This window comes from Ictalurus punctatus, chromosome 4 (assembly GCF_001660625.3).
Source record: "Ictalurus punctatus breed USDA103 chromosome 4, Coco_2.0, whole genome shotgun sequence".
NCBI lineage: Eukaryota > Metazoa > Chordata > Actinopteri > Siluriformes > Ictaluridae > Ictalurus > Ictalurus punctatus.
Window position 1 is genome coordinate 5390928 of NC_071284.1, and position 23841 is coordinate 5414768.

At 38.4% G+C, this 23841-nt stretch overlaps 2 protein-coding genes across 4 annotated transcripts in view; one reads left to right on the forward strand and one right to left on the reverse strand.

Moving 5' to 3' along the window:
- abcc8b (ATP-binding cassette, sub-family C (CFTR/MRP), member 8b) overlaps window positions 1–10042 on the forward strand; it is a 34658-nt gene extending 24616 nt beyond the window's left edge. Inside the window, exons 27-40 of the mRNA XM_047154608.2 lie at window positions 111–277; window positions 393–462; window positions 1260–1417; window positions 2254–2346; window positions 2458–2560; window positions 3769–3870; window positions 3960–4080; window positions 4995–5125; window positions 5214–5292; window positions 5376–5484; window positions 5688–5791; window positions 7012–7145; window positions 7236–7298; window positions 8373–10042. Of these exons, the coding sequence (XP_047010564.1) occupies window positions 111–277; window positions 393–462; window positions 1260–1417; window positions 2254–2346; window positions 2458–2560; window positions 3769–3870; window positions 3960–4080; window positions 4995–5125; window positions 5214–5292; window positions 5376–5484; window positions 5688–5791; window positions 7012–7145; window positions 7236–7298; window positions 8373–8510 (1572 nt within the window). The 3' untranslated portion in view covers window positions 8511–10042. The remainder of the gene's footprint in view (window positions 1–110; window positions 278–392; window positions 463–1259; window positions 1418–2253; window positions 2347–2457; window positions 2561–3768; window positions 3871–3959; window positions 4081–4994; window positions 5126–5213; window positions 5293–5375; window positions 5485–5687; window positions 5792–7011; window positions 7146–7235; window positions 7299–8372) is intronic.
- The window catches only part of mob2b (MOB kinase activator 2b), a 54780-nt gene continuing 39722 nt past the window's right edge, over window positions 8784–23841 (reverse strand). For all 3 annotated transcript variants that reach the window (XM_017466391.3, XM_017466390.3, XM_017466389.3), the window contains exons 2-5: window positions 16237–16397; window positions 15130–15223; window positions 13584–13708; window positions 8784–10469 (exon numbers count right to left, since the gene is read on the reverse strand). In XM_017466391.3, coding sequence (XP_017321880.1) covers window positions 10198–10469; window positions 13584–13708; window positions 15130–15223; window positions 16237–16397 — 652 coding nt within the window. In that variant the 3' untranslated portion in view covers window positions 8784–10197. The remainder of the gene's footprint in view (window positions 10470–13583; window positions 13709–15129; window positions 15224–16236; window positions 16398–23841) is intronic.

Here is a 23841-nt window from a genome sequence, read left to right on the forward strand (position 1 = left end):
CATAGCGCTAGTGCAAAACTACAGAAGTGTCTTTTTTTGCTGAACTGTTACTTTAAAATGTATATTTTGTCCACCAATTTCTCTCTCCCACGCTTTCCCTCTGGCCCCAGGACTGTGTGCTGAGTCATTCTCTGTACCTGCAGGTGTTTTGTGTCTTGTGTTTTCTGGGTATCGTGTTATGTTTGATCACCTCTGTGGCCGTGGAGTGGACGGGACTCCGGGTCGCTCAGGAGCTCCACTGCAGTCTTCTCCGTATCATCATCCTCGCTCCGATGAGGTACCGGTTTCCACAACAAACAACAGAATTTTCTAGTGCTGAGCAATGATTTAAAGATTTAATACAATATCCTGCAGTTATTTTGTAGATGTTTATTATTCGAGTAACATTTCAGGTTGTTTGAGACGACTCCTCTCGGGAATATTCTTAACCGATTCTCTGGTGACATCAACATCATCGATCAGGTAATGAAGGTCATATTTGTCTTTTTTATTTATTTTTTTTTTTTTCATGTGCATTTTTATCAACAACTAGTACCACTCAGTGGGAAGGTTTTCACACTTAGTCATTTATGTTATTAAAGGAATACTTTAGCATTTTCCATACTAATTTCTAGCAACCGTATTTGTATTGTGTGCAATTACAATTAACCATCTACTGCATGAATTATTACATTTACATAAAAATATGGATTATTTATATATTTATTTATTTATTTTTAACTTGAATTAGTTCAAGAATAAAAATATATAAAAACAACTTGAAAAGAAAGTAGGGGAGTTTTGCCTAAATAGTGAACAAATTAATCACATTTGCAAACAGCACTTCCTGGTCATGTGACATGGCTTTTTTTTTCCTTATGTCAGAGTTAAAGTCCCCTTTTTTTCCAGTTACATGGAAAAACAGTAGTTTTGCACTATTGCTCATCAAAAAATTGGAACTAAATTAATTGTTCCCATATGGCAGCACCATGCAGTAAAGGGTTAACAATAATTGATAAGTTTCTTTCTAGTGAGGAAAGAAAGAACTACTTATTTATAGTATTTTATAATACAACGTGATTATAATGGCATTATAATCTAAGGGCACTTGTTCAGAGAGAGCTTCTCTTTTTTTCTCACTGAGACAAAAATAAATAAGACTACAAAGCATAAACTCTTCTGTCTTGAAGACATATGTGGATATATAGGTTTTAATTGAAAAATGTTGGAGTATTTCTTTAAAATCACTACACTACTAAACTGAATTGAATTAAACCTAGCACATCCCGGGTACCATGGAGTGTTTGAGCCGCTCAACTCTTCTGTGTGTGTCAGCGGTGGGCATCATATCTTACATCACCCCGGTCTTCCTCATCGCTCTGCTCCCACTGGCTATCATCTGCTATTTTATTCAGAAGTACTTCCGGGTGGCATCCAGGTGGGTTCTCCAGTGGCTGGTCAATGCATCATCAGTGTATGATTCGTGATGGCAGTCAGGATTTTAATTTGAGCTTAAATGCTTGATCATTTTTGTGACTTCCTGAATTTAGGAAAATAGAGTTAGTACTAAAAGGGCTATCTACCAACAATTCTGAATGAATGTTAATTTTTTTAGTGGTAAAAAAAAATTGGTGCATAAATCGTTTGCAGGAGATTTTACACAAGAAGTTTGGCATTCATGAAAATCCATTTACTTCAGAAAAAAAAAAAGTTTGTGTCCTCAGAGAGCTCCTCCCGTGGAAGACTCACTAATCTAAAGACTGATTGGCTTCAAATCAGTGCAATTTTTTTTTACAAGTGGATTATTCTGTCATGTTCAAAACATTTATTTGTTTCAAATCATTCACGGATTTAACGAAAATGGTGTGAAACTTGGCCGTTTCTTATAAATGACGAAGCAAAGTTCGTCCAAAAGAAATGCATGGAAGAGGACAAATAAACCTAGACATTCACGTAAGACAAAAGAAATGCTGCTGTATATATATAAAAAAAAAAAAAAAAAAAAAGGAGTGTGTATTTATGGTAGTTGACACACTGCAGTGGCTAAGCTGCATTACTGTAATAGCTCAATCCGTTGTTTAGTAGTCATTTTGTTGCTTTCAGATCTCTGTGAGCTTTGCCTTTTATGGAGTTTTGTAGGTGTCACTTAATATACAATAAATCAGATAGATCATGAACATAATTTACAACATTTATCAACATTTTCAACGCTACATAGAATGAGCATTGTGTGTGTGTGTGTGTGTGTGTGTGTGTGTGTATTTGTATTTCTAGGGATCTGCAGCAGTTAGAGGACAGCACCCAGATCCCCCTGCTGTCCCACTACTCAGTGACTATAGAGGGTCTCACCACCATCAGAGCCTTTAGGTACACTACACACACTTACAGGTTAAAAAGAAGAATTACAGAAGAATTACGGATTATTTTCATGGGTAATGAGTTTATCTAGACAATTACTTGATTCCTGTTTGGTTGCAGACACGAACAAAGATTTAAGAAGAGACTTTTGGAATACACCGATGCCAATAACATCGCCTCGCTCTTTCTCACAGCAGCCAATCGCTGGCTCGAAGTTCGCATGGTAAAATCAATCCATCAGTTAATAGGTCAACAAATAAAGGCATGTCAGAAATAAATATTAAGACCTATCATAATACAGTCATTTAATAGTGATATACAGTACATGATGACTTACTGTGCTCAGTAATGTTTTGATGTTTGTCAGTTGACCATACAATTGCTTTAGTAAGATTTATGTTAGGTTTATTTAATATATATATATATATATATATATATATATATATATATATATATATATATATATATATATATATATATATATATATATATATATAAAACTTAGTCAGTTTTCTTCCATTTTGGTCAATTCTCCCTAATTTGCTACATTGCATTCCTGCATTTAATGTACATTTAACAAATATTTTGCTTTTCATTTGGATTTTGACATAGTTAAGCAGAAGGATATATTAGCTGAAAACCTGGCTGCATCTGCCACAAGGTTAAGGCTTGAATGTTCAACAAGAAAATGACCCTTAACAAACATCCAAACAATAATAATTATTATTTAATAATAATTCCTTAGATTTATATAGCGCTTTTCTAGACTTTCAAAGCTCTTTACATTGTATAGGGGGGTTGTGGAATCTCCTCAAACCACCACCAGTGTGTAGCATCCACCTAAATGATGCGACAACAGCCACAGTGCGCCAGAACACCCACCACCCCAGCTATTAGTGGAGAGGAGAGTGATGTAGCCAAGGGATGGAGATTATTAAGGTGCAATGATAGGATAAGGTCTTATGGGGGAATGTTGCCAGGACACCGGGATTATACCCCTACTCTTTTACGAGAAGTGTGCTGGGATTTTTAGTGACTACAGCGAGTCAGGACCTCAGGTTAACGTCTCATCCGAAAGACGGTGCTGTTTTTACAGTATAGAGTCCCTGTCACTGTACTGGGGTATTAGGACCCACACAGACCACAGGATGAGCACCACCTGCTGGCCTCACTAATACCACTTCCAGCAGCAACCTTACTTTTCCCATCCCAGATACTGTCCAGGCTCAACCCTGCTTAGCTTTAGTGGGAAACCAGGTGAGAACTGCAGGGAGATATGGCTCTGGCAAAGCCAAACAGAAATACTTGCCTGACCCCAAATCAGTGTTCTGAAATACTGTGGACGAAACTAAAGACTGCAGTCCATACGTACAAACCTAAGGCCCTTCTCATGGCACGACTGTAGTAACAGATTTATTCTTGACTCATCAGGAGTACATCGGGGCGTTTGTAGTGCTGATAGCAGCCGTGGCTTCAATCAGCAGTGAGCTCTCAGCTGGACTAGTGGGTCTGGGCCTCACATACGCTCTCATGGTAAAACTTCCTGCCCAACACACATTAAACAATACTCTCACATAGTTTTCTGCAAATTCTAAAACATGGTTCTGTACCTGATATAACAGGTATCGAACTACCTGAACTGGATGGTGCGTAACCTGGCTGATATGGAAGTACAACTCGGCTGTGTGAAGAGGATCAGCAGTCTGCTCAACACAGAGCCTGAGAACTACGATGGAGAAATGAGTGCGTAGATGAGAAATGAAAGTCGTATATTGAGTGTATCCTAAATGTAAGGGTTTGATGGAAGATCTACAGTGCCTTGAATAAGTATTCACCTCTTTGAACTTGTCCGTATTTTGTGAATAGAACTGAATCAGGTTTGGCAGAACAACTGGAAGGCCTTTGTATTGAGAGTCAAAATGATCGAGAGACAAACAGAGACTCTTCTTTCTCCTGATTGGCTGGATATCAATGATCCACATCATTTTTTTTTTTTCTCTTCTAAGCAGATATTTTATCATTGGCTACATTGGTGTCCAACCATTCTGGAGATCTACTCTCCTGCTGAAAGCTTAAATTCTAATCTAATGCACCAGATTGAGTTATCCAACTACTTTCTTTTAATGTCATTGTTTAGTTTTAGTTTAGTCAACATTATTCTATCCCCCCCCCCCGCAATGTTACCACCAGAAATAAAAGTTATTGTGTAATTTAACCTTTTCATGCAGTACACTGGTGTTCTTTTCAGCCAAATGGAACATTTAAACCTATTTAGTTAGATTAAAAATAAATTTAAAAAAAGAAATATTTATTTTAAAAAAAACAGATTCTTAAAGGTGTGAGTGTCTACTGTGGAGTGTGACATCACAAATAAGTTTAATGCTGAATACAGGCAGAAATTCCTTTTTTTTTTGGCCTCTGATAAAAAGAGTTATTAGTTTACATACCGTATATTTGATAGATATAAATGCTTTGTGATAGATATCCTGGAATTCACCTGGACACTGTTGATTATAGGACATATTGCATGTTGTTATATAATACACACATAATACAATATTTGTCACATCATTTGTTTATCTACATGAATTGAATTCAGGTAATTAGGTGCAATGCACAAGGACTTCACTGATTATTTCTTTGTTTTGATGTTCCAGCTCCAGCCCAGGTTCCAGCAGGTTGGCCCAAATATGGCGAGATCCAAATAAAGAACCTGAGCGTGAGATATGATAGCAGCCTAAAACCCGTCCTAAAGCGTGTCCATGCTCACATCAAACCTGGACAAAAGGCAACAGCATTATAACCCACTCAAGGTGATACTTGCTTTCTTACACACTCAAAGACATTCCCATCAGTTATGTTCTGTATCTATACAGGTGGGGATATGTGGCCGAACAGGAAGTGGAAAGTCTTCCTTCTCCTTGGCTCTTTTTCGAATGGTAGACACATGCGAGGGTAAACCTTTTTTTTTTTCTTCTATAACTCAGTATTATACCGTCATCTTCTAGGCTTGGTGACATTCTGTAATTTTCTTCAAGGTCGAATTATTATTGATGGGATTGATATCGCTAAACTGCCCCTTCAAACCCTGCGCTCCAAATTTTCTATCATTCTTCAGGACCCTATTTTATTCAGTGGAACAATTCGGTGAGTCTTATTGATCTTCTAACCATGCCATTGAATACTAGAATCTCCATTTTGTTTTGCTACGGCAAAGCTACAGTAACAGATGGGCCATTAGATAGGTAGGCTATCAGGTAATCCGACAGAAATCTTAGGTAGGATTGTTTGGAATGATTTGTCAATACATGCTCTTTCACTGACTGCTGATGTCTTTGGTTTTGTTTTAGATTTAATCTAGATCCAGAGAGAAAGGCCACTGACCGGATGCTGTGGGAAGCTCTGGATATCGCTCAGCTCACACCCGTGGTGGAAGCTTTACCTGGAGGACTAGGTGAGACCTCGGGTACTTCTCCGTTCTTTGCTCATCTCCTTGCTTCGTAGCTCTTCTCTCTGAGGACACAGGGAAAGAAAAGAAAAAAAAAAACGGATAGAAAGATTCAAGGACAAAACTAATTGCCAAAGTTAGACATCCTTGTTCACCAACGCATCACTTTAAAGCAGGGGTGGGCAATCTTATCCAGAAAGGGCTGGTGTGAGTGCAGGTTTTCATTCCAACCAAGCAGAAGCCACACCTGAATCTATTGAAAGTCAAGATCAAGTGATTAAACAGGTGGAATCAGGTGTGGCTCCTGCTTAGTTGGAATAAAAACCTGCACCCACACCGGCCCTTTCCGGATAAGATTGCCCACCCCTGCTTTAAAGGGATTTACGTCAATTCACATATTGATGACATGCTGTCCTGCTAGATCAGCTGTACAGCAGAACATTCTACAGTACAAAAATTAAGCTTACACACTAAATTATAGCATCGATTTGACTTTGGTTTTGTAAGCGCTGGAATTTCTTAGAATGAACCAATCAAAGAATCATTGTAAGAATCAGAGAGTCATTCAGTGAGTGAATCTGTTTGAAGAATCTATCTAAGAATGAAGCATTAGAATGAAGATTGGCATTTAATCATTAGACCATCTTGTAAGTACATTGCATTATAATTATAATTGCAATTGATATATAAATATAACGATGCATATCAAATATAACTATAATTGCATTATAACCAATCAAAGAATCATTGTAAGAATCAGAGAATCCTTCAGTGAGTGAATCTATCTAAGAATGAAGCATTAGAATGAAGATTGGCAGTCTAAATCATTAGACCACATTTTAAGTACATTGCATTATAACTATAATTTATATTTATACTTTTTTTTTTCCATGAATGAATCAATGAAAGAAGCATTCTGAGAATTAAAGAATCTACTTAAAAAAAATTCTAAACAAGAATAATTTATTTTTTCATACTTTTTCCAGTCTATTTTTTGTAAATTCAGCAACTTACCTCACAGAGTAAAATCCATTTATGCACAAGAAATGCCTGTATAAGTTAATAGTAGTATTTCCTGATCATCAATAGTTCAATAAACATTCAGTACTGATTACAGTTTTGGCCCTGTTCAGATAGTTTGCTATTTTGCAACTAATTCTCAGGATTTCTAGCCATTAGAGCGAACGGGAATAAAGCTTAATCAGACTGCCCTGTCCGTATCTTAGACACCATGGTGACAGAGGGAGGAGAAAACTTCAGCCAGGGGCAGCGGCAGCTCTTCTGTCTGGCCCGAGCGTTTGTGAGGAAGAGCAGCATCCTCATCATGGATGAAGCCACAGCGTCGATCGACATGGGCACTGTGAGAGATCCTATGTACAATACATATCTCACAATACGTAGAACAATAATAAAGTGCTCTAACCTTCGACCCCCTTCTTCTTCTGAACAGGAGAGCATTCTACAAAAAGTCGTTATGACTGCTTTTGCAGATCGGACGGTCGTAAACATTGCTGTAAGTGTCTGCTTAAATGTGATCTAGCAGTACAAAGTGATCATTAGTCCTCGTCCACCAGCGAACACCGTGCTCCGCTTTCCCTCGACTCTGTCTGTGAATGTCAAAGAAGAAATCAGGGAATCAATTTATCAAACAATCTGTTAACGGAAGAATAATTTAAGAAATTATATTTTTAAGAATAATAATAAAAAACAAACAAACAAACAAACAAACAAACAAACAAAAAAAAACAACAATATGAGTCTTTCTAAGAATAAATCGATCAAAGAATCTAAGAATGTATCAAGCGAAGAATCCATTGAATAATTTGAGGATCCATTTAAAAAAAAATGTCTTGTATATTCAAAGAAATAATCTAATCATCACTCCAAGAAACAAGAATTGCTATTAGTTTGTTTAAAGATCTTATTTTTTCATTTAATACCACCCTTCAGAATCTACATAAGATATTTACATGTTTCCCAGAAGACAAAATAACAATTTACACCGGTCAGCCTGTTCAAAAGTTTACACCCCCCTGGCTCTTAACGTATCGTGTCGCCTTCTTGAGCATCAGTGAACGTTTGGACCTTTTGTAATAGTCGTGTACGAGTCCCTTCAGTTGTCCTCAGTGTGAAAAGATGAATCTGAACATCATATAGCAGCTGTCGGAGAAAGGTCAAATATGCAGAAGATGCTGGAAATGTAAAGAATGTGCAGGACCTGGAGGATTTTTTTTCAAGAACAGTGGGCGGGTTAACTGCTCAGGACAAACAAAGGACTCATGAACAACTCTCACAGAACATAAACACAATCGTTGATCATCCAGGTAACGACACACAGGATTAAGAATCGAGCGTGTGTAAACTTTCGAACTGATTCGTTTGTGTAAATTCAGTTATTATTTTGTCTTGTGGAGTATATGTAAACATCTGTTAGGTGAAATAGCGTATTCAGGGCGGGACTCAATAAGAAACTAAATGCAATTTTAATGATTTGTTTAACTATTAACAGTCTGCAGAATCTGCGAGGCATTCAGTATGTAAACGTATGACCTGACCTGTATGTAATATATTGTGTATTATGCTGCAGCATCGTGTGCACACCATCCTGGGCTCAGACGTGGTCATCGTGATGAAGCGTGGAGCCATTCTGGAATACGACAGACCCGATGTCCTCCTGGAGCAGAAAGACAGCGTTTTCTATTCTTTCGTCAGAGCAGACAAGTGAGAACGACGACGACGAGGAGTGTGCGTGTCATGAACGGGGCAGGACAAAGGGATTTTGCTATGATCTGTATATAAATTTCTAAATGTATAATTACGAACAAATAATTTGAAACTTGGAACCAGTAACTGAACCTATAACGTCTTTCAAACGGTTCTAACATAAAGCCAGTTTCCTACAAAAAGTCTCCATTAAAGAACTGTTTAACCATTACTCCACGGTTACTGTTGATGTCGGTACAAATTGCTAGTAGAAATGATGCAAACACCACAGGAATTAGTGACATTTTAAATATTTTATTAGGGTATAATTTGCAGAGCTTAAAATATTAAATCGCTTTTAACTTAAGTATTATTAAAATACATAAAAATGAAAGCCAGAACTGTGTCCAGAAAAAAAAAGAAGCCAAAACTAAACCAAAAATGGGGGAAAAAAAAAGATAATAAATTAAAATGAACATCCAACCCTCTAATGAGAGAACCTCTACCCAAGAGAACTCTCTGAACAGTGATGAAGGGAGGACTTTAAAATATCTTTCTTTCTCTTTCATGCTTACATACACCTTTTATTTCCCCCGTTCGATCCGTCACTCATTCACTCTGGATAATTTTCTCAAACAGTTAAATACATAAAGACTAGGTTTTACATTCTTTTGCCACGTTTCCATTTTGAAAGTGTCCTTACAAAGCGAGCCAGGGCGATACCTCGATTCTGAAACGATTCCGATCTAATTGTCCCCCTCGGGCATTTTTTTAAATGAAACATGGAGGGGAAATCTGATGTACCTTTATATGGGATATGGAACGATCAAATGTAGCAGACAAAATGTCTTTGTCATTGTGCTGCATAATGGAAAAGCACCACGAAGCGAGGCCTTCGGACTGGTGCTCTTTTTCCTAGATGGATCCAACATGGCCGCCTGTGGTGCGCTCTGGTGCTGGAGGAGCGCTCAGGGGGCATAATGTAGATTATCTAGATTAATTAATACTAGATTATCTAGTATATTAGAAAAGAAAAAAAAAAGAAAGAAAAAAAAACAATGAAAAGATGCAGCCATTGTGTAAGACGCTGGGTTAAAGAGCATCTTGGGTGGAAAGTAGTCAGACTTAAAGGATTATGGGTAAACAGTCTGGTCCTGAAGGTCTAAATTTCACACTCGTTTTGCCTCCAAAACAAAAACAAAAACAAAAAACACCTTATATGATTAAGAAGACTCTGTAGACGACCAGGACTACGGTTTAGTCTTCTTAAACTGTACAGAAAAACAGTGCCACTAGTATCTTCCTCACATCTTCTCGTTCTAACATGGATGTACAGATGGTGCTAATGTTAGGAGGAAGAGAGAAACCAAACCTAGTGTCCCATATTCCGAACCCAAACTCATTAGTACATGGGCATGAGAAAGCCAAACCAACTGGAAAAAAAAAAACAACAAAAAAAGGGGGAAGAGGGTGAAAGTGTGAATGCTTCCTGGTTAAAGGGCTCGCAGAACAGTACAACCTCTGGAAGGGTGGGAGTGGGGTGGGGTATGGGGGTGCGGGGGGGGATTTCGGCGAGTGCTGCCACCCGCAATCCAGGCTGACCCATCCTGACCGGGTCGTAAAAAAGAGAGCGAAGTTTGTGGGAGGTGAAAGGGCGGTCCTTCAGTCCTCCCCTGAGCAGATGTATGGAGGGGAGACGAGTGCGAGCCTCATCTCTCCGTCACATGATTCTGTGGAGGAGGGGGCAGGGGGGTGCACAGGGCCTCGGTCAAGTCGTCCATTATGGACGTCTCCTTGGGGTCCATCAGGTTGAATTCCCGTATAAAGACGATGAAGTGTGTGTAGAGCGTGTTTAAGTGTCCGTGCAGCTCCATGGCCACCGTCTCCTTGTAGTGAGCCCAGAAGATGTGCGACAACACGTGGAAAAGGTAGCGGCAGATCTTCTTCACTAGCGAATCGAAGGCGTTCGGGAACTCTTTGCCTGGAGACAGATAGAGCAAAAGGTTAGTAGTGGATATGTTATTAAGAATCTATCCCTAAAAAAACAAAACAAAAAAAAAAACAACAAAAAAAAACACAACAACACGGATTTAATCTTTACCTCCATTACATAAAGGGCATTTTCCATAAGAATCAATGGAAAAACCAATGGAGATTCAGATCTAGTAATAACTGGAATGACACCAAAACAGACAGTATCATGGTCATGTGCTTAGATTAGCATTGCTTCTGTATATAAAATACACTACAGGTAGAAAAAACACGTTGGCCATTTTTTTTCAGCTTTTTGAATAAAGTTCACATGAAAACTCACCTGAGAAAACATCTATTTCACTATTTTTGTCCACACACACACCCACATTATCTGAAATGCAGCAATTTTGATGAAGGCTTTAAGCTCCACCAGTTTGCACAATCACACAGGTCTTACATCACTGAAAAGGAAGTTTCAGTTTCCTTCATAAACCTTATAAATCACACTGAGTGGAAAAACACTAAACCACATGGTGTTTCTGAAACTGTTTTTCTCAAAATTATGTTTTTTTTTTTTTTTTTTTTAATATTTAGAACAAAAAAAATCTTACAAGTAATGACATTTTAAATTCAATCCTTTCCCTGACTTGAATTATATTAAAGAGGACTTTTCTAAAGTGTTGATTATTGCTGAATTTTTCGTTAGATCGTATACTTTATACACACACACACTTGATTTGAGGTGCTGAGACACAAGAATTGTACGCCCTGTGCTACATAACGGACGTAACAAATAAAACTCTTGAACTAGGAAAATTGTATAAATATTTTTTATATGAGCACACGGTAATTTTTTGACTAAAAAAGAATAAAGAAATCATTTTTCAACAAACTTTTCTTTTCTTTTCTCTCTTCACGGTAAAATGAACCATTTACTTGTAACAAAATCGAAATACTAGATATGGATTTGGATGCATCATTTTTTGCTAATGTTCCAATACAGAAAGCACTTTTAAGAATTTCAGCAGTTAACTGGCAAAGATTGATTGTGATATTTACTGTAAAAATTAAAAAAAAAAATAAAAATAATAATAAAAATAGCCCATAGTGTCTTGCTTTAACCATGGCTTCAATCCAATCTGGAGTGATCATGACTACACCCTTTACAGAATGGCTTATGACTAATGGCCAATCGGAACATTTTATCCTCATTTACCGTAAGCACTGAGACGAATGTAAACAAGAACAAGTTAATAATGAACAGATGGCCTACGCAATGAAAATGTTCCTCTAGCTGTCAACAATTTACTGTTCACTTCAGAATCAGTGGTGCTTGAGAGTTAGAATTTGATATATTTCTGCATAAATATGACCTAAAACATCATCAGATTTTCACACAAGTCCAAAAAGTAGATAAAGAGAACCCAAATAAACAAATAAGACAAAAATATTACATATATGTGAGTAGCAAAAGTATGTGAACCTGTGCTTTCGGTATCTGGTGTGACCCCCTTGTGCAGCAATAACAATGCATCGTGCAACTGGTTGTTTCCGGTAACTGTTGATCAGCCCTGTACATCTGCTTGGAGGAATTGTAGCCCGTTCTTCAGTACAGAACAGCTACAACTCTGGGATGTTGGTGGGTTTCCTCACATGAACTGCTTGCTTCAGGTCCTTCGAGAACTTTTCTACTGGATTAAGGTCAGGACTTTGACCAGACTCTTTAGAGATGGTTCTGTAACTTTTTCCAGCCTGATGAGCATCAACAACTGTTTTTCCGAGGTTTTAGAAATCTCCATTGTTCGTGCCACGATACACTTCCGCAAACATGTGCCGTGAAGATCAGACTTTGATAGATCCCTGTTCTTTAAATACAACCAGGCGCTCGCACCAGATTGTCGTTCCATTGATTGAAAACACCTGACTAATTTCACCTTCAAATTAACTGCTAATCCTAGAGGGTCACATACTTTTGCCTCTCACAGATATGTAACATTGGATAAAAAAACAAGTAAAATATTTCTGTCCCGTTTGTTTTATCGGGTTCTCTTTGTCTGCTTTTAGGACTTGTGTGAAAATCTGATGTTTTAGGTCATATTTATGCCGTAATATAGAAAATTATAAAGGGTTCACAAACTTTCAAGCACCACTGTAGTCTTATTTTACAAAAATACACGTACAAGCTCCGGGCTGCTATCTGAGGTACAGTACAATAAAAACCTGAATCCTTTACGAAAAAGTTTATTCGCAGCATGTCTATATTCCGCTGTTTTATTTTCATTTAAAATTGGATTAAACAGATGACTAAAATGCAAGACAGACAAACCACAATGCACAAAGTCCTCAGTCCTGGATACCTTCCAGGGGTTAAAAACTTACTCTTCCAAAGCACTTACACTGCAGACTCCTTCCATAAATTTAAAATAGACAACTTCACCATATCAACAATTATCGATTTTTCTTTGTTTACCAACACGCCGTTTTAATCCGTTTCATCTTAGCCTTCGATTATGTGAAGTGTCCACGCTCCTTCTCTTTGGAACTCTCTTCCTCTCGAACTTATGGAAGCTCAGACCTTTGGCATTTTTAAAGCTCAACTTAAGACTTACCTTTTTAAACTTGCATGTGACTACTGATGTCTACTTTTTTTTTATTATTAATTTTTTTTATTTAAATTTTTTTCTGTGTACTGCTTATTTTGTGTACAGCGCTTTGAGAAGCTGCTTTTAAAGGCGTTCTCTAAAATAAAGTTTATTATTATCATTATTATTATTATTAAGTGTCCGCTGTATGAATGTCTGGTTGCTATAGAAACGATAATGTATTAGCTCTAGCGCATTAATATGAACCCGCCTTACCGTTACAGAAAACCGATCAGTGCCTTCTGAACAATCAGACTCGAGAATGCAATGGATATCTAGCAGTGTTGATTTGCAGCACTTTTATGGAACCGATGTGTGAACATGTTATCTGCCTGCCAAAATATATGGGATAGATGACGTACTTGCATCCGAGAATGGCGAATATTGTCGGTTGTTGGGTTCTGGACTCTTAGTTCTGTCCAAATTTGCAGAAACTGTGTCTGTGGTACCACTAGGTGCCAGCAGAGGATCATACTCACCATACTTTGTGGGAAAGATGTCCTCATCAGTGACGAGCTTCTGGACTGAACTCATGACAAAGTCGATGTACTGTGGTGCTGTGCATTTTGTCTTCTTCCCTTTCTCATCATACCAGTAGTACGTCCTGAGAGAGAGAGAGAGAGAGAGAGAGAGAGAGAGAGAGAGAGAGAGAAAAATGAAGAAAGGCTTGATATCTCAGGAAACACACAGCAGAAAAGACACCGCAAATCATCTCGAATGCCAGGAAATCACGATCCGACACGCTGGTGGATCATTAACTAAACCGTGCAGCTGACCATCTGTGTATGAAGCTGAAGGTGTGTTTGATCGGCCTCCGCTTTTCTTCTTGCAGTTTATCTCCTGCCAGGTGACCCACTTACAGTGTAAGAGCAGCTGCAGGGTTTTTGGGCGTCACCTTCGCAAACAAAAGCGCTTCTGTGCGCACATCCTGTCTAGAGGACAAGGAGTGGGCTTCGGCCAAAATCAACACTTGTGTGTATTTCCAGGCATTTTAATAAATGACCTTTACATTTAACTGTGCTGCAGATACGTTAAGGTATATACGTGTGGCTACTGAGAAAACCCTTCTCCCTTTTACGGTTCAGAAATACATTTCTCTTTTGCATGCACCTCAAATCACAAGTAACGCTCTAAAGCACAACATTCTCGGGCTACCTTCAAAAATGTCTTTTTATTAGGCCATTAAAACCTTTTGAATCTTTCTCCGCGGTTATCTTTACGGAGCGCGCAAGCGATCCTTTCTGTTTTGATGACGATACGATATGTCGCGTGGAGCATCGCAGATGTTCAGCCGGGATCTAATTCTACACTGAACTGATTAGGCTAATGTAGGTTGCACTACAGCAAACAGCCATCCAACAACTTGACCTTCGCTGTGTGAGGAAATCAGACTCGGCTAATGAGGTTTTAAAGCTTTATACAGACTGACTGCATTAAGCCGGATCCTTACTCTACATGATCTTCGACAGCCACAAAAAGGAAACCTTCGCAGCACGGGGAGAACATGCAAACTCCGCACACACGGGGCCACGGTGGGAATCGAACCCCCGACCCTGGAGGTGTGAGGCGTACGTGCTAACCACTAAGCCACCGTGCGCCACCATAAATATCATAATACTAAATAAACAAATTTTCGGTTTAGAATTCAGCAAAGTGATTCCCAAAAACCAGGCATGAATTTCATCTCGTGCATTACGTATACGGTTTTTGAGCAATAAAAGAGTTGTTAAAATGTCCCGATTTTACCCATCTACACTTTTGGATAACAAGTGTCCTTGGTGCTCGGGGCGCTTTAATCTCAACGTATCATCTTTAAATCAGCAAGGCTAACACACAACACTTCACACTCTGCCTCCCAGAGGTGAAGCCCACTGATAGGGCAAAAGGTGACCTCGCGTCCAAGGTCCTAACTTCGAGCACTCACCTGTCATGGAGCGAGTGTTGAGTTGCTGCAGAGTGGCTGCAGGATCAATAAGTTATGGTGAAGTGAGAGTGAATAATGCAGGAGAGAGCGAGTGTTCTTACGTGTTGCAGGCCGACATGATGGGACACGTATCTCCCGTGCAGAACTCGGACACCGTGCTGTACTGCAGGTTGATCAGATTGAAGAACGTCGTGGCTATGGAGGAGAAAAAGGAGGAAGCTTGTTTCGTATTTCAAAATGTTAGTGTGTAAATGTTTTCGTAGGCCAAACAACGCTTTTTGTAACGACGACTTTCTTCGTACTCATGTCCCTATGTCGATAAATGCCAATCAAATATAAATCACCAAGCGCATTCATGGAACAGCTGCTTCATCCTTAAGGTTTTAATATAACCTAAGGCATATTGTAATTGCACTGCGACACTATACAGTGTAATAGCAATATTGTGCAGTTTCACGTTTACGACCTTAATGCATAGCGGGAAAAAAAATATCCACAGGTTTAGACTTTAATACAGATCTGTCTCAGGTTCTAACTACAGTCAGATTAAATGTTTAAAGAAAACCACTGAAACGTTTCCAGAATAATTACCACCCTCAAGCAGATACACACTATAAACAGCCCAGTGGGCGTAGGCTAACTGCCTCCATTAGCCATAAAAGGTGCTGATAGAGACACATTCTGTTGATTTAATCACGTAAGAAAAAAAGGAAAAAAAGAAGGAACAAAAAAAAAAAAAAAAAAAAAAAAAAAAAAAAAAAAAAAAAAAAACCACATTCGGTTCCCAAAAATACGCCCCTGTTTTATGTTTCTCCGTGACTCTAATGAAAGATCTGACAAAGATAAAAATCGCAGGAAATGCAAACAATGGTCCATGTTCTCTGGTGCTGGAATGTTAATCGAAGTTCAGTCTTTCGACAACTTGCATACGTTACACAAGCCTGAAATAATGTGCTGCTTTTTCCTGTGATGGACAGAGATCCAACGAACGATGGGTGTTTCTAAAATATCTGCTAATGCTAGACAAAACAAGACCAGTCAACTTTCCTGTGGCTTTGGCTCCAAAACTGGGCATTATTCAACCCGGTACGCATTCCTATTCGGGATTTATTTGCGACTGAAACACGCACGGGTAAACCAGGCTCTAGAGTAACAAAATGAAGGCTCGAAGACAAAGAAGATGAGCAAAGGTAACTTAATACGCTTACTGTTACTGGCGAGCCATTCGTTCAGGTCGATCTCAGGTGGCAACACCACAAGCTCCTTAAGGTCGAAGTCGACGACCCTTACTTTGGTGCAGTCTGGCTCTAGGTACGGCTTCTTCTCCTCTGTAGGCGGCTTCTTTCCATTTGGCTTCGTCTTAGACTTCCTGTAAAGACATGACAGATAATCGAATAGTGTCCCTACAAGCAAGTTCCCATTGCCATACGTTCTCATTTTTTTCCTCGCCTTTCCATTGTGCTTTATTTTAGACTTTTAGTAAGAAAGGCTACAAGTGAGGCATAGAGGTCAAAGGTTCCTTAAGCCCACTCGAGTCTCCTTTAGCCTAAACGTCACTTTTTTCTTTCCATTTGGCTTCATCTTAAATGTTTTGTTCATGGTTTAAGAGAGTAGTATACCTAGCAACAAGTTTCTTTTGCCTTCCTTTCCCATCTCTGGTCTCCCGTACACAAACTTTGCCCTATTTTTTTGGTCTCTTCATTTTATTAAGTTTCCTTTAAAGGATGCAAGATAGGTGGATAGTTCAGTAGTAGTAGTATCCCCTAATCCGAACTCCATCTACATGGTGACTCCTTGTGCTATGGTTTACTAATTGAACTAGAGATGTGCATTGGGATTGGGATCCCATGAGAGCGGGCGGTTTTTTACTTTCATGCAGGCTGGACTGGGCAGTCACATATGAAGAAAAAAAAAACAGGCCGTGTTCATTATCATGGGAGCATATTGGACATGTGGGTTTTTACCACGTTCATTCATTCATCTTCAATAAATGCTTTGTTTTGGGGTTCTGGGTCAGGATTGCTATGGTTAAATGAATAATCTATAAATTATACAATCATTTTGGGAAATAGACCAACTAATCCATTAGAATTGTTGTGTGTACAAAACAAACAAACAAACAAAAGCAAAGCACCAAAAAAAGTCCCGTGAACACGTATACTTCGTACTTGTGTGTCAGTTTATATGTGGCTTCTGTCTACATTCGTGTTTTGCTTCTTAACTAGGTGATTTTCCAGAAAGTATATATGTATATAAAAGGGCAAGTGATGTGGTTATAGGTTATTACAGTTCCTAGTCCCTACATTTGAACTTGTAGGGATATCAGCATAATGCGCCACGGTCTACATCAGGTTTGGCATCCTGCCCTTGTTTGCTGATTTTTAAGCTTTCCAGATTTTCTATTTTAATTTTCCTTGGCCGTTTTTTTTTTTATTGTTTTTAAAAGGTATGAGGAAAAAATGTAAAAAAAACAAAACAAACCCAAACAAACAAACGACGTTACACTGTATATAAAGAGAGAAATCATGCTAGTGTAGAAAATAAGGCTAGAAAGTTTAAATCTTAGTGTCTCAATTATTATTTTCAAAACAGAATATCTTTTCTTGTTCCAAAAGTTTAGAAGTTTCCACACTTAGACCTAAAAATCAGCACCTTAAAACTAAAAACTCCATGCTTTTCCAGACTTGTACAAACTCCCCAGTAGAGCTACGCAGCCTGAGCAGTGTGCATACTTGCTAACACGCTTAACCTTGGCTTGTAATTAACCAATGAGGTCCTCAGACATGCAGGCTATTTTTAGTGCTGGAAGGTCATATTACAAGCAGACCTCCACCCCACTTTCACTCCACCACACCCAATGTATGCTGAACATCAAACACTCCACTTAAGCCCTTTGCAGAAATGGAGGCCTCAAAAGGGGGTCGACTGGTTCAGTAGGTTTGGGGCGTCAACTGTACGTCATGGGACAATTTATCAAAGCCACAGACGGGCAGATTGTGTGGAACAGAGGCGGGTACTTTTGCCATTTACCTAATTCCCTCTTTTTAGATATTTGTGGTTGCACTACTTCATTTTATAAGAGAACGAGGCATATAGTTAATACCATCAGTTTATTTTGTTACATATAACACATAATCAAATGTGAGAAATGTTGAATGTATGATTTAAGACGATATAACTTGCATTTCTTGAGATAGCAGAATTCATGGTAGTCGGGTTATATGCGATGCTAAGCATAATTGCAGTGTAATTCCAGTCATTAACAGTCTTTTCTGCTACATTTATCAACACGTCTTAAGGGAATGTTGATATTCATGAAGTTTTGAAGCACTAACACAATTTAAACAGCTTTGCTTACTGGTTTTTAGTTAGCACTTGGGTTAGCATTCATAGCTAAGTGCAATTCTAGTCATTAACAGTCCTTTCTTATTGATTTATCAACACATCTGAGAGAAATGTTGCTATTCCTGATGCTTTTGCTTAGTTTCCAGTGTCACTAAGCCTTTACACCGTCCGTATTAAAGACGTAATAGCTATGTGCTAGCTGGTTAAACTGTTCGCTAGCTTATAGTGTTCACGGTTCCGAGTTGCCTAACAACAATGTTCTCACAGGCCTTTACCGTGACAATAGTGAATTCGGTAGGTTAATTTGCAAAAAAATAAAAATAAACAAATAAAACATCCAAAGCGTTTGAACATTTTATTCGCCTCATTTTGTGCATGTAAATCAGTATGTTAGTCTGGCCTGTGTGGATCCTAAAATATCCTCCCAAAAAATGTGCATCAGGCATTCAATACACTCGGTTGGTGGGAGCAAATAGATGGGCCACATGTGGGGTTCTAGTATTGGATTAGTAACCAGTCCCTGCTGAAAGAAAAAAATGCAATAGAAACAAATCACAGAAGTTCTAATTGTTTCCACTATAAATATCGTTATAAACCAATAGCTAACCATTAAAACCATCATCATTACTATTATTGAGAAACTATTAGGACAATAATAGGACAACTATTATTGTCCGTAATGGTATCCACTAGACAAAACATGCCACCAACAGAGGGCACGTACCATTATAAACATAAATTCTATGAGGGTTTCTAGTGTTTGTTGTTTTTTTTTTTTTTTCCTTTTCAGCAGGGGTGTATTAGTCAGTCGTGTAAAGAGTACTAGAATCAAACTAGTATTTACAATACAGGCTTGCCGCTTCAAAACAGCACATTAAAAAAAAAAAGCTTTGCTTGTGAAAAAAAAACAACAAAAAAACAACAAAAAAACAACAACCTGTAATGCAATATAGAAATCTGATGGAATGTAAATTTGGGAATTCACTGGATATAATTTAGGAAATGTTTTGTAAAATATCTAGATGTGCTTTTGTGAAAGAAAGAAAATACAATTAACCTGATAATGTTTGGTCTTCGCCAATCTTTGCACTGTGCCAGTTATAATATAATGCCAAATTACAGTAGAGTGATGTCAGTATTGTCGTCATATCATATCATTTCAGTGGACCGAAGACAGGACGAAAGCTTTTACCGTCTTTGTACAGGGGAAGAATCCAGATTAAATAACACTGTACTGCACTAAAGGAGCACTAAATCCTTCAGAGTACTTCTTCTCTGCAATAACTCTTTATGTTTACTGATACTTCAACCCGAATTGTTGTTTTGACACGTCTACGATTCATCAGTTCCGTCTCTGCACTCAAATACCTTGTTACTGTGGTCAATTATGTGACGAAGCAGGTGAGTATACCAATAAAAAGAATTTCTCTAGAGGGTAATTTGAGAAGCATCTGTGTTCAACAGGCTTTTACTGTAACAGCATCTGTCGCGATTACTTCGGTGCTCTTGTCTAGCTCGACTAAAGAGCTTTTCACCGACTCAATGACCCTTTTAGTGAAAAGAGAAAAACTTGATTTTATGCCATATTGGCATCAAGTCACTGGCTTCTATATTGCGATTAATTGGCCAATAACAGCAGAGCTACTGTATAAAGCTCTGTATGTTTGTGCAGGCTGTGTGCCCCTGCTCTTTAAGCAGCTGTTCCCATGTTATCCTGCTTGGCCTTTGGTCCACACATACAGCGTGGCCTTGTTGCTCTTAGGTTGGACGCCCCCTCCCACACACACAAACACACACACACACTCCTAAGGCACTGGAGTCTCTTCTACACCGAGTACTACCACCACACACCGAAGAGAGCTGAGCATTTGTAACTTCTAGCAGTTTATATAACCAAATATAACCAAATAAAGAAATATTCAGCATGCCTCGTGTGTTTAATTCAAGAAGATCTTTCAAAATCAAAAACTAACCCAACTGGCCTCGCTTACAAGATTAAACAGTGGGATTTTTGGTTAGCGTTGAAGCTAAGTTTAATAACAGTATAATTATATTCATTAACAGTCTTTTCTTAGTAGCTTCTCAACACAGCTGAGAGAAATGTTGATATTCCAGATATTCTGAATCAGTAACACAATTTAAAAGACTTTATTCACAGTTCAACATTGGAGTCGGGTTAGCATTCAGTGCTAGGTATAAATTCGGTGTAATTCTAGTCATTACCTGTCGTTTTCTATTATGTTATCAACACATCTGAGGAAAATGTTTCCATTTCTGATATTTTGAAGCACTAGCTAAATTTAAAAAGGCCTTGTTTAAGTGTTGGATGATGTTTTAGCAGGTAATGCTAACAGTAATTACGGTGTACTTCTAGTCATGACTAGTCACCTAGTTGTTCTTCGTATTTTCTTGACACGCCTGAGGATAATGTTGATAGTCCTTTTTTGTTAGCGTTCTGTGCTAAATGGAAATACAGTGTAATTCTAGTGTAATTCTAAATCATTAGCAGTGTTCTTCATAATTTTTTTACACTGAGGGAAATGCTGACACGATTTAAAAGGCTTCATTTACTGTTCAAAAGCTATTAATAAGCGACTGAAATACCGATCAAAATACTATCATAAAACTAGAAACAATTATCGTAATTATTAAACACTGTGCTGTCTATTAGCATTGTCTTTTCTGTGAAAGGGGAAAAAAAACAAAGGAATACATGAAAGGATTAAAGGAATAAAACCTCAAACTCTAATTTCATAGAAACAAAGTTTATATATATATATATATATATACATATATATATACACATATATATATATATATATATATATATATATATATATATATATATATATATATATATATATATATATATATATATATATTCTTAACATTATTTAGTAAAACAACTTCAAGACCTTCACAAAATATCTTCAGTTAAACACTTTTTTTACTACTTCAGATATATACATTTACATCCTAACACCACTCACACACTTCTTTATTGCAGACCACCAGCCAATCTTCAGACCCTCTCATGAGGTCTTGGTTTTGTTTCAGTTCACAGTCTTGTGAACTGAAACAACAGTCTTGGTTTTGTTTCATGTTCTTATTTAGATGTAACTAGCTGGCAAACCCCAGATCACAACTTTCTGTATCAGTTTGGGACACAGTAATATCTGGATTTTGCTGGCTAGAGTACAACATGGCTACAGTTAGAAGACAGTCACCCCATCCTTGTTTCATTTAAGCCTTTAAGAATTTAGGAATTATTAGGTTTAGATAAGGTTGTCTGAGGACAGCAGGGACGAGCAGCAGAAGCTGGCTTTAATTTACAGAATGTGCGTCTTTTTTTTTTTGGCCTCTATGAAGGATCACTCTGTTCAAAAACAAAGCTGCAACCCCCTACAGCGCATTTTTGGGCTTGTTTCTCTCCCATTTCTGCTCAGTCGGACAAACAGTTTCTGGTTCCTGGAAAAGTGCAGTACTCCAGCCAAGAAGAGGCCACTGATCCCGGGCTTAAAAAAAAAAAGAAAAAAAAAAAAAAAAGACAATGCTAAGCCTGGAAAAGCACACGGTTAGCCTGCGGGCTAAGAGTGTACTTTTTCAAGCTTTGTATTGTCTACTTGGACGATGCTACAATCACAATCAGAAGCCAACAGGTCTTTAGAAGAGAAGTCAAGACCAAGGTTTTCATGCATTAGACAAAAAAATGTAACATTGTACCATCCATCATTTAAAGAAAACTGCAGACAATTCCATTGGCTTTCAAGAGGATGTTCATGCGAAAGTAAAACAAACTATGACCCAAATTCTTCCAGCGTTGAGAGGAAGAGGCAGGTGACAGATGAAGGCACAGCTGGTAGGTCACTAAAGGGAAAAATGCTGCCTTGTGCCAAGCACAAGGGGCCTGCTGGAAAACATGAGGACTGTAAAGGACAGACTCTTTCAGATGGGTGTACAAAGTAGAGACAAACAAATTACACAACCTGGTCCAAAAAAAACATTTGCCAACTGGACAGCCATTACACAAACCCAAAAATGGTAGAAAACAAGAGACAGGATCACTTGGTCCAAATTCACTCAGACTCCTACCACTACTATCAAGGAAACACCATCATTATAAAAACATGTTTGCTTTAACTCATCTGGCAGATGACTTTAGAACAAAAGAGACATGGAAGAGCTGCTAGAGGTTTATTTGCATAATTAACTAATTAATCTTAAGGGACTCCACTTGGAAACCTCTTTTAGAGGGAAAAGGGTTGCTTGATGGGGGTCTTTGGATAGTTAAGGCAATTAACTTCCTAAAATGACTCGACTTAGAACCTTCCAAAGGTGCTAAAAGTGTTGCTGAGAATGAATTATGTACAAATAGAGAAGATCTGCTTGCTAACGGTCATAACCTAGTTCTATATGGCCTCGGCGCTACCCTGCATTCACACTATCCTGCGCAAAAGTTGCTTGCATTCCTGCGAGATTAAGAACGGCTTTCTCAGGCACGTTCAGTCCTGTGCCTTCTCGATCATAGGCGCTCCCAGATCTGTCTAGCCATTTCCTATTCTTTGGTGTGGAACTTCAAAGCAAAAAAAAAAAAAAAAAAAAAAGAACAAAACGGCAGACTTGTAGTGATAAGACTTGATGTTGATTAATATCTTGAGTAAGAATCGAGCAAGTAAAAGAAAGAAAAAAAAGAAAATAAAAACTTGGATCCTTGTGAGCTTGGATCACAAGGTCAAAGGGACCACACTGACATTGAGCAGATTTAAGAAATTTGGTAAAAATGAAGCAGTGATGTGAATCATAAGTAGCAATGAGGCGTACTTTCCATACCCCTTAAAATTACCAATGCTGAACCAAATGCATTCAATTTTCAATCCCGTTTTCAGACCTCCAAGTCAAAAATTATACTGAATCCAAGTCTGTCGACTCTTAATCATAGTCTTTCGTTCATATCACTATTTTTCATGTTTCCGCTAGTTGAACGTTCCTGAAGCCCATCTAACCACAGTTTCAGATGCCTGTGGCCTCAGCTCATGCAGGACTGCTTTCTGCTGCCTGACCTGGCCACATTCAGCTCCATTTATGGCTAATCATTGAAATAGTGGGAGGAGAACAGAAAACAGGATGACTCCTGGCACTGGGGAAGTTTTCTTTTCCTTAAAATAAAACCAGAATCGAAGCTGGAATGGGTTTTGGGGAAGCAGAATGCAGCCGTGAATGTTCTACTTAATAGAGCTGTTTCCTTTTCTTAGACAAACGTTAAAGACGATTGGGAAAAGACTGCAGCCCGAAGGGTTTCACAGAGTGATCGTCTGCCCGTACGTCAGCCATTAAAGCTGCGAGAAGTTCCTCTATGGGGAAAAGTGGCTAGCCTTTGAGGGAAGTCGAAATACTAGAAAGAAGTAGAATGGACGAAGGCGGTGGGAACGCAGGAGCTATTCTGGTCTCCATGCCGAGTCTCGTGGCTG